The sequence below is a fragment of the Schistocerca americana genome, chromosome 3 (assembly GCF_021461395.2).
Source record: "Schistocerca americana isolate TAMUIC-IGC-003095 chromosome 3, iqSchAmer2.1, whole genome shotgun sequence".
Lineage (NCBI taxonomy): Eukaryota > Metazoa > Arthropoda > Insecta > Orthoptera > Acrididae > Schistocerca > Schistocerca americana.
Window position 1 is genome coordinate 442153212 of NC_060121.1, and position 11924 is coordinate 442165135.

Below are 11924 nucleotides of genomic sequence, written 5' to 3' on the forward strand. Positions count from 1 at the left end.
TTAAAACAGAATTTAAGCTGCAACTCCGTGTCGCAGAAACCAGAATACGTAAATCTACTTTTAGTTTAAAAATGCTTACTTTGCAGTGACATGTTAATTTATGCTGTAAGTAATCTCAATAGTTTTGTTCTGCTTTAAGATACTGATATCTTAAATGAATCACACTGATCCGTAAAGATCTTCATTATTTAATTTGTAATCGGAAAACGACGATTAGTGTCGACAATTTTATACAAAGGTAATTTATACAAAGTTAACTGTCTCTCTTGTTCAGGAACATTACAAGTGCGGTTCTGGCTGTTAATTAGAGCACTACACAAATTTGTCACTACCGATGCATAACTACTTTTGCCCCGACAGTCCGTCTACTCGACTTAAATATTATTGATGGAATAGAGTGACATTCTTAAGCTACTGAAGAATGCTGATTAACGGCTAAACCGGCCAACTATCGCTATTGTTATATTCATTGTTGTCAACACAATATCAATGAATTTTTCATATGTTTACGAGTTTATTTCTATCATACTGTTTGTAATATGTTGCAGATCACTGGCTGTTTTGTACGACTGTCGGGAATGAAAACAAGCAGCTTTACAAGCTGGTGGTGATGCATTGAAGAGGCAGTGAAGAAAAAAGTATTTTGGTGGGCTGTTAAATCCAAGTGACGTGTTTATGTTCCGAGATACATCTACAGTGAATACCAATGATGATTAGGTAACTGGACTAACGTAAAACATTCGAGCATATTGACAATATAGCTTATCTTCTGCGTAACAGGCTTCAAAAATTAGTATCTTTCTGAGTGCTGTGATATGGGTTCAAATGGATACAGGATACCAAGAAGAATAAAACACACCATTCTTGCATAAAATAAATTAAATGGAGTGTATTTCAGCGTGAAGAAAGCCAAATATTATCAGGGATGCCATCCTTTTGTTCTTCGGATTACCGCCCTCGTAGCACGTGCAGGCGACCGTGTGACGTAATGCGGCTGGTGAGCAGCCACGACCGGCGGAGAGGCGCCAACGTCCTCCGCCTCCGGTAAACCATGTGCCAGACGCAGCGGGAGCGATGGCCGTGGCGGCAGTGCTGCGGCCTCCCGCCGGTGTCCCTGGTGCTGGCCGCCGCTGCCGCCGCCTGGGCGCTCACCACCCCCTGCCTGGCCAGCCACCCCCACCGCCACCACCACCAGCTGCAGCAGCGCTACCTGCAGGAGGCGGACGGAGCCAAGGCGCACCTCAGCGCCTGGAAGGCCGCCTGGCCCGTGAAGCGCGAGGCGGTGGTCGAGGGCGAGCTGGTGCTGGGCGGGCTCATGATGGTGCACGAGCGCTCCGACACGGTGACGTGCGGGCCCGTGATGCCGCAGGGCGGCGTGCAGGCGCTCGAGACCATGCTCTACACGCTGGACAGGATCAACGCGCCGCCCTCGCTGCTGCCCAACGTCACCATCGGCGCGCACATACTCGACGACTGCGATATGGACACTTACGGTCTGGAGATGGCGGTCGACTTCATCAAAGGTACAGGAAATGTAAATTACTTCCTTTATCTAAGAATACAGACAACTGTGGATGTACTGTCTGTACAGATGTAAATTACGGGCTGGAGCGTAATACGGCCTTTCTACAATGTCTACCTTCTACGTGTCAATGTTTCATTATTCCTCTTTCATAATTTATCCTACATACACCCATTTAAGTACGACATATCTGAAATAGCGGTTGGCGTGTATCTGGGAGTGGTAAGATGTTGAGCCAAAATTTTCAAAAAACTTTATATATTATTTATTTGCTTCATTGTTTTAAAATTGAGAAATGAAACAAGTCAAAAGGAGCGGTATGGTACACATTGTTGTTGTTGTCGAGAGACTGGTTTGATGCAGCTCTCCATGCTATTGTATCCTGTGCAAGCATGTTCATCTCTGAGTAACTACTACATCCTACATCCTTCTGAATCTGCTTACTGCGTTCATCTCTTTGTCTCCCTCTACGATTTTTACCCTCCACGCTTCCCTACAGTACTAAATTGTTGAACACATGATGCCTCAGAATGTGTCCTATCAACCGATCCCTTCTTCTAGTCACAATACGTCACAAATTTCTTTCTCCCCAGTTCTGTTCGGTAGCTCCTCATCAGTTACGTGACCTACCAATCTAATTTTGACCATTCTTTCGTAGCACCACATTTCTCTTCGTGTCTCAACTGTTTATTGTCCATGTTTCACTTCCATACATACTCCACACAAATACCTTCAGAGAGGACTTCCTGACAGTTAAATCTATACTCAATGTTAACAAATCATTTTCTTACCATTTCCAGTCTACATTTTATATCCTCCCTACTTCCACCATTATCATTTATTTACTTTCAAAATGGTTCAAATGAGTCTGAGCTCTATGGGACTTAACATCTGAGGTCATCAGTCCCCTACAACTTAGAACTGCTTAAGCCTAACACAACCATGCCCGAGCAAGGATTCGAACCTGCGACCGTAGCAGACACACGGTCCCAGACTGAAGCGCCCAGAACCGCTCGGCCACAACGATTAGCTATTTAGCTTCCCAAATAGCGAAACTCATCTACCACTTTAAATGTCTCGTTTCCTAATCTAATTCCCATTCGACTACTCTCCATTATCCTCGTTTGATTTGTTCATGTTCATCTTATATGTTCTTTTCAAGACACTGACTATTCCATTCAACTGTTGTAGCAAGTCCATTTCTGTCTCTGACAGAATTACAATGTCATCAGCAAACATCAAGGTTTTGGTTTCTTCTCCCTGGATTTTAATTCCTACTCCTAATTTTTCTTTTGTTTCCCTTACTGCTTGCTCAATACTCAGTTTGAGTAAATATCACAGATAGACTACAACCCTTTCTCACTCCCCTGTCAACCATTGCTTCGTTTCCGTGCCACTCGACTCTTATAACAGACATCTGCTTTCTGCACAGATTGTACATGACAGAAAATGTAAAATCGTTAATAGCTACAACATTGGAAATAGCGCAGATTTTATCAAAATCAATAAGTTTCCAGGCTATAACAAAAGAGCTGAAAACAAATGTTTTGTTAACATAAGACTAGTTCCCTTCAAATCCAAAACTGACACGGTAACATGAAATCCAGGTAAACTCACATCGCAAGCCAGAAGATCTTACAAGCCTCGTAGAACTCTTAACAAAATAATGGAAGTGTGCATACCTCAGGACTGTAATCTTGAATTTAAATAATTACTGTAGCAACGTAAATGGAATACACAGTAAAAACGGTTGCCCATCTTGACAAATGAGCCGTTACTCGAATGCACATAACCGAAAAAGTTAATGTTTTGCGGATGAAGAAAACAGACATACGATTAGCGGGAAGCAATCAACATTAAAATAGATTTCTGTTTGATTTCTACCGGTAAGTTTAAAGTAAGTCAAGCATCTACTATTAAACTGAATTCTGATCCATGTAGAGATCTAACACAATTATAGTTGTCTCTGCTCATAGTTAAGCAGCATTACACACGATATCCTACACTGAATGAACGATCAAATTCATTTAGTGAATGTGAACGGCCCATTTTGGTGCTACAGTCAGCGGCAAAATTGCTCATAGTTTTTTCTTTTTTATCAATGTGTTTGGCTGTAAGTAAACACCAGCAGCACAACATCCACAACCAAACCAGGGAAGTGAGATAAATACCAACTCCGGTGACACAAACTCACGACTATAAACGCATTGGGAAACAATGATTCTTCAACTGACATATGCGCACCGTTTCCGCAAACTCCAATAACATGAAGAATCCGACTGCCGTCCTCGGTGAGAGGTCCCAATTACCCACCGAACAGAAGACCAACATTCCGCCCAAAAGGAAAAAGCATTTTTTTAAGTGAACTCGACGATTGGCTCTCGCACGGGACGCCGACTAACCTGTCGATTGGGAACACCAAACAAAGCAGTTTCATGACGGACAGGAATCAATTGTAACACGCGTGCGGCTCAGTATCACTGAACACAAATCTACAGCAATTTTTAGTACCGCTTGGCTTCAGGTAACACAATATTAGAGTCTGACCAAGGACGTGAGGTTCCGGTGGTTCGTTGGAAAGTAATAATGTAACCATTGTTCATTCGCTTTGATTACCTTTGTTTCTTTGAAAATACCTCCACAAAAGCGAAGTAGCCTGTAGTACGAAATCATTGAAGCCTTGAAATAGGAAACTCTGATGCAGGAAATGCTGTGATTGCGCACAACAGGAGGAGCTCTGCACACCATCGTTGCGCCCCTTCCCCCCCCCCCCCCCCCCCCCACCAAACTCTGCCTCCAGTGAACACTTGAAGGTGAGTATCGTCCAGCGCTTCCTCGGTAAACCTGTCCATCATTTTTAACGTACAGCTAACACTGTCATAAAGACAAAAGTGAGACAGAACTGAGCAGTACGCAATGCAAGCCTGGGGGTGAACAATAATACGGGCTTCCCACTGTCAGCACCAAGAACTGTGAGCGAGAAAGTGTTCTCAATGTTTGTGTAGCATGTATCTGAGGTGTAAAATGAAATCGACTCGGTATTCACCTAATGGGGTTTTGGGAACGACCCAAAAACCACATCCAGGGTGGCTGTCAGATGTAGCCTTCGTCGCTACTCCGCTGGGCAGATTCGATTCGGGCGCTCGTCATTTCTTTCGTTCCGGAAGCGACTGCGGTAACACGTGCTGCTGTTCACGTTTGTTTTCAGACAAGAACGTATCGAATATCGTCGATATTTTCACTGTCGCGCATTTTCAATGTAGCGCCAGTATTTTTAATACAGTACAGATAGAAAGCTAAATTATGGTAAGAAATCAACTAACAGGCGGCGGCATTGTAACGAACAAATGGGGTCCACAGACCTCTTATACCAAGATCTACCTACAATATTCCTGAAGATGATGCAAAGTTTAGTGAATTGAGTAGGCGTTCATATAATACGTACAATGAAGCTGCTAAAACTGAAGAGTATTAATGTATACAAACATGGTGCGATTTTTCGTCAGATGTAACTGAAAGTGCGACGAATTTTTTGATTCACGTAAGTAAATTTTACCGTTTAATCGGTCAGTCTCTTCCATTTAATGGTCCCACGTGTATCCCGTTCCACTGGAACGAAGACTGCTTGAACGACGATTGGAATGAAATGTATACGCACATGGGAATATTAACCATGAGCTGTGTGACTGCCCAAGTTACGCGCTAGAGAAACCAAAATTGCAATTTAACCACAGCTACACAAGGAAATAGGAAGCTTGGAATCTTTGCTGATGGACAATCTTGTGGTTGGTACATAATTTTAATTTCAACTACAGAACAAATCTCATTATTATAGACTTACAGCATCACAATAACAATATAAAAATTTAATTCGGACCTCTGTCCCCTTAAGAAAATATACAACTCACTTTAGAAAAACTATGTGATTGGATCATGAATTAATATCACAAACAGTATTTTAAAGATAATAATGAGATCTGATTGCAAAAGGATCACAGACAGTCACCACCATAAGCACACTTTTCAGTTCATTGCTAATGATTCACCTTGAGTTACTTATGAAAAGATCTCATCCGTCCTGGCGGACAGACCGGATATTTAACTAAAGGGTGGGAGAACGGTGGTATTTGGAACAAAGGAGTAAAAAGCAACCACCAAGTAATTTCGAAGATGATTAGGCTGCAAGCCAGGGCAGAAAGTACGCCGAAAGCACACACGATCCCAGCCCGCCCGCCAAGGCGACAAACCACATCTTCCCCACATACCAGACCATTTCTGCTACAGCAAATATTTCACACGGCTGACAAATTCAACTCGCGATTCACCGTTTTCAAGACCATGCAAGGCTTACTAAATATGTACTATCTGTAACATAACTGAAAACCTAACTGAGACAGTTACCGACTAGAAGAGCAATTAAAATTACACTGACTTAACAAAGCGCAGCACTTCATAGTAAAAGAAAATCTAATACTAAAACTGGCCGAAGAGCACACTAATTAACATACTACATCAAATTAGCAGTGCCAGGAACCTTGCCGGCCGCTGTGGCCGAGCGGTTCTAGGTGCTTCAGTCCGGAACCGAGCTGCTGCTACGGTCGTAGGTTCGAAACCTGCCTACGACATGGATGTGTGTGATGTCCTTAGGTTAGTTAGGTTTAAGTAGTTCTAAGGCTAGGGGACTGATGACCTCAGACGTTAAGTCCCATAGTGCTTAGAGCCATTTGAACCATGAAGGATATTTAAAAACAAGCAGTAAAACTCTGTTCCCTTTAGAATTTCCCGAAATACGTAGAGTCCGCTCCGCGGAAACAACACTTGGAAACCTTAGACTTCGTAAGTTTAGTATAACAATCTCTTATTCAGAACCATCCTTAAATGATCTCCAGCAGATTCAACATGCCACCATAAGTTTCACAAATCTTCACAGGTTAGCAGCAGCAGATGAATCATACATAACAGCCGGCCGCAGTGGTCTAGCGGTTCTAGGCGCTCAGTCCGGAACCGCGCGACTGCTACGGTCGCAGGTTCGAATCCTGCCTCGGGCATGGATGTGTGTGATGTCCTTAGGTTAGTTGGGTTTAAGTAGTTCTAAGTTCTAGGGGACTGATGAGCACAGATGTTAAGTCCCATTGGTCTCAAGAGCCATTTTGAACCATACATAACGTAATGCTTCCAGTTACTCGATGCGAAGATGTCCAGCCTGAGATGACGGACTCACCACCGTTTCGCACGCAAACTCGCCGACTAATCAGCACCGTACACCCGGTGCGCCGTGAAACTGCAAGGGCGGCGAGGTCGGCGAAGCCCAGGCTCCGCGGATAGAGAAGAGGGCCTGCCTTCAAAAAATGTTGCCTCGTTGAACGCCGACCGAATAGAGCGCTCGGCCACACACCAAGCCGGATAACCAAAGGCGGAACAGTCAGAGATACAAGACCAGACGAGTGTCGATATCAGAGACGCAAGTGGAGCGTAACTAGCGCCAGTCGCCACGGCTCAAACCACCACCAGCTGTACAATGAAACGAGACAGTTAAAATATGTTCCGTACAGGTACTCGAACCCGAACTTCCCGCTTTACGCGAACGGTCGCCCTAGCCACTTCGACTATCCGAGCGCGACTCACACCTAGTCCAAGACTTCGATATGTCATCGTCCATGTGTCATACCAGTATACGTATATCCCATTAATGTTATTGCCGTACAGGGGAGACACATTATTTGTAAGTCGCCGGCCCGTTATCGGCCGACAAAAACGAAATTTCGTTAGCTGTGTTGTGAAGAAACAACATTGCATCTCATTTCGTCACAGCACAGGCTATGCGATTTTGTATTAATGACCGTCGATCAAACACTAATAAGGAGAGAAACCTGCGTGCCGGGTGAAATCGTAAGAGAGAAAAGGAGACAGTAAGGGAACCAACCAGCCGTCTGGATAGACGCAGATGTTAACGCTACCGCTTCCGGAACGAAAAGGAACGGCGATACCCGAATCGAATCCTCCAATCGGATTAACGACGACGGCTCCGTGTGAAGGCCAGCCTGGGTGTGGATTTTAGGTTGTATCCTACATCCCATTAGGCGAATACCTAGTTGGTTGCCATCTTCCACTCAGATACACGCTACGCAAACATTTAGAACACTATTGTGAGACAATAAAGCGCCTACAACCGTCCTTATGATTTTATTTATTTATTTATTAAAATAAATAAAATCATAAGGACGGCTGTAGGCGTTTTATCGTCTTACAATAGTAGCCTTCGTCCCAAAGACGTCCCGCCAAAAGGACGGACATCGAAAAATTTTATTTACAACACTTTTTCGCTCTTTCACACAGAATTTACTCGATACCTGATACGTAGAGAAATCAGGGAATGCGATGAATAGGATACTAACGCTCCTAGCTGCTCGGGCCCTTTAAGCCCGTTAAGCAATTACTCAGCATCAGCAACAAGGGTAGGTCGCTTACATGGAGACAGGTTCACCAATTGACCATCTGTATATTTATTTAAGGCCAGGTTTTATGCAGTACCAAATTGTGTTACCGCACAGCAGGAGAATAGACTGACGGGCTTCAAGCGCCCAGATAAACACACGGAGTATGAGTTACGTCATCGCTTGCATCTGGAACGGTAGTTAGGAACTTCGTCAAACTACTTCTCCTAACAGCGGCGCAGTGGACAGGGGCCTTGTATTGTGTGTGTGTTTCATCAACTTCCAAACACATTCTGGCGTCGGAGTTTTTTTCGAAGGTTCCTTCCAGTGTCAGAAAGGAAAAGTGTGTATTTAAACGAACAACACCACTCGGCTGATACACACGGTAAAAATATCTTCAAATGTGATAGGCAATTTGCCACTTTGTGCATTACAACATAACGAAAACCGCGCTACTACTGAATAAGCTTAGGGTGGAAAAACTTACCTGCCACAAACTGTGTCATTTCCGAGAGCCATCAGACATCATTCCTCCGGTGTTTCACAGAATGTCTGCAATGTCTTTTTTGTAATATGGAGCACTATGAGAGAATCACAAGACAAGATATACTTGCAAAAGTTCCAGAAACACGGTAAAATCCCAGCTGGATCACTTCATGGTCAGAAGAGATTCCGATATCATATGTTAGATTGTGAGACTTACCCAGGATCAGATATAGACTCCTATCACATTTTAGTAATGAAAAGGAGAATACTGAAATTTAAGAGAATCGGTTGGAAGAATCAGTGTGGATAGAAGAGGGATGCTGAAGTAATGAGGAATAACGAGGTGCATTTGAAGCAATCTGCGGATGAGGATAATGACATAATGAATACCACAGTAGGCATTTCGGCTGAAGAGGACCAGAAAACTCTGAGAAAGTGCAATCATAGCAGGCGGACAGACGAAGGCAGATCCAAGAAAGGTAATTGCGAAGAAACCTGATAACAGAGCAAATACTTCAGTCGATCAGACAAAACCGTTCAGACAAAGACAGCAATATCAGTAAAGGAAATAGGAAGTTTAAAGAAGTCAAGACTAACGGTTGCAGGTTCGAATCCTGCCTCGGGCATGGATGTGTGTGGTGTCCTTAGGTTAGTTGGGTTTAACTAGTTGTACGTTCTAGGGGACTAATGACCTCAGAAATTGACTCTCATAGTGCTCAGAGCCTTTTGAACCATTTTTTGAAAAAAAGTGAAGAAATCGAGAACGAATAGTCGTCGGATAGAATGAGTCAACAAACAGAAAAATTACAGCAGTATTGCATGAAAAATCAAGGGCTTCAACCTTAAGAGTGGATTAGGAATTCGACGGTTAAATGCATAGGGGAAAGCAGACAGGTGGAAACAAAAAATAGTTCAAATGGCTCTGAGCACTATGGGACTTAACATCTGAGGTCATCAGTCCCCTAGAACTTATAACTAATTAAACCTAACTAACCTAGGGACATCACACACATCCATGCCCGAGGCAGGATTCCAACCTGCGACCGTAGCGGTCGCGCGGTTCCAGACTGAAGCGCCTAGAACCGCTCGGCCACACCGGCCGGTCCAGTTGGAAACCGTAAGTTGAGACTTGGCTAATCGCGTGACTGAGGTAGTAACTGGAGTCATTGAGGATGGCGTGGAGGCGTCAAAATTAAGGAGAGACTTTAATAGTGCTTTGGAACAATTGATAAGAAATAGGCTGAAAGTATAGATAACATCCCTTTTGACATTTTACCATTATCACGACAAATGGTAACCTAACGGCTACTCAAGTTGACGATTAGAATCTGTGAGACCTTAGCATGTCATCAGACATCCGGAAAAATTTCATCAACATTATTCATAAGACGGTAATGGCTAATCAGTGCGAGATCTTTCCCAAAACCAACTTAACAGTTCATGCGTCCAGGTTGCGAAGAAGAACAATATTCAAAAACATAGAATAATTGAGGATCTGTTATATGATGAACAGTTTGACTTTCGGAAAGGTAAAGGCATTAGAGAAGCATTCCTGACTTCATGCTTGATAATGGTAGCAAAAGTCTTGCAGGTGATATTTCGAGGTAAAAAAAAAGCAATCGACTGCTTAAAATGGTGCAGCACGTACGAAATTCAGAGCAAAACATGAGTAAGCTGTAGGAAAAGGTAGGTAATACACTTCATGTACAAGACGAAAGATGGAACAATAAGAATGAACTAACAAAGAAGAAGTTCTCTCATTAAATCTGATGTAAGACAGGACTGCTGTCTTTCACACCATCTGCGAGTTAATACATCGATGAAGCATTTACAAAAGTAAATATAAAGATTCAAGACGGGGCTTAAGATTGAAGCTGAAACGGTATTAATGATACGTTCGCTGATGACATTATTGTCCTTACTGGAGGTACAGAAGATATACAGGACCAGTTAATTCGAATGAAGGCCAATGAATATACCCTGTGGATTGAGAGGAAGCCGAAAATAATGAGAGATGATAGAGATGAGATGAATTCTAAAATTATAAAAATTCAGGTCCAGGAAACAGACGGAGTTAAGGAATCTTCCACATTAGAAGCAAAATGACAGACGACGAACGAATGGAGAAGTACAGAAGTACCGGCGAATAAAGTATTCATTACCACGAGGAGTTTACTAGTATCAGATGTAAGCTCTGATTTGAGGAAGGAACATGCAAGGGCAATGTATGCAAGAAGCATAACTTTGTGTGATAGTGACTCACGGGCCATGGGAAAACTTGAAAATAAGAGAATAGAAGCTGTTTAAACATATTGCCGTACGAGGATGGTTCGAATGATAAGTACTGAGAAGTTTCTCCACAGACTCGGCAAAGAAAGTAACATATCGAAAAGATTGACAAGATAGAGGGATAAGGTGACAGAAGATTTGTTAAGTCATGTGTTTCTCTAAATTTGGGGGGAACAGTTCGCATAAAATCGTTTCGTAATTATTTGCACTATGTTATATGTTATTTACTAACCTGTTACACAATGTACTTCAAGTTTATGGCATACTGTACTAAAAAACTAAAAATGGAAGTATTTTAGTTGTGCGAAATATGGCTCACGGAGTACGGTTTTGCATATGTAAAAAAATCTTTAAATTTATTGATATAATGACTCCTCTGTGTTCGTTGAAGTAGTTAAAATGCATCCCTGTACGATAATTTATTCCACTAATAACTGCATAAAGCTGTAATTTACGCGTTACAGTGTCAGAATCACATTGTCACAAGTCTTGAACAGGTAAAACGTAGTGGCTATCGCAGTTCCGATAACTGTACCTCGCATTTCAGTTGTGATTGTTTAAATGACATTAGAGAAGTCATTTCCTAAATAAAAATAATTTTAGAGTTCCAGAAAAGATATGTTGCAAATCTTTAGAAGGCTACAATAATTGCTGTCTTAGAGACAGTGGTTTTATAAGCTATATTTAAATGTGCCTGTACACTGGATTCTAGCGAGTGTGTGAAGAGTTATTTTCGATAACATTTACTCTTATCTTAATTACTGAAGATTTGGTTGTGGTGACTATGATATGTGTTTCTCGCAAAACGCTTTTCTAAATTTTTGCATTTTATATTTAGCGTAATAGTGACATTGTCCACATCTATGTGTACAGATTTATCTAGGTGGTATGTACCGTAAATGTATTAAATTGCTTTGAAGGCCTGTGAATTCGTCAGAAAATAAGAGTTGTCTTTGCCATTGGTAAGATGAGTACACACTCTTCTCTCATTCTAGTTATAGGAAGCTAAATAAGAGGTGACACATTCATTTTACTTCTTGCGACTGTCAGTGTTGTTCAGAATTTCCATACAAAGCTACGAAACTGAGTGAATATATATACAGTGTGGTCTGTTGATCGTGACTGGGCCAAATATCTCACGAAAAAGCGACAATCGAAAAAACTACAAAGAACGTAACTTGTCTAGCTTGAAG

The 11924-nt window shown here is 42.3% G+C and overlaps 1 protein-coding gene across 1 annotated transcript; it reads left to right on the forward strand.

Annotated features, from left to right (window-relative positions):
* The first annotated feature begins 1051 nt into the window (after positions 1–1051).
* On the forward strand, positions 1052–1597 carry LOC124606144 (metabotropic glutamate receptor 2-like). The gene is made up of 2 exons (XM_047138110.1): positions 1052–1144; positions 1196–1597. Exons 1-2 carry the CDS (start codon positions 1052–1054, stop codon positions 1595–1597), a joined length of 495 nt encoding a protein of 164 aa, XP_046994066.1.
* The last annotated feature ends 10327 nt before the right edge of the window (positions 1598–11924 follow it).

Coding starts and splice junctions, on each gene's coding strand:
- LOC124606144 (XM_047138110.1), top strand. CDS start 1,052: ATGTGCCAGACGCAGCGGGAGCGATGGCCGTGGCGGCAGTGCTGCGGC. Junction 1,145..1,195: donor CCGCCGCTGCCGCCGCCTGG/GCGCTCACCACC, acceptor CACCACCACCAG/CTGCAGCAGCGCTACCTGCA.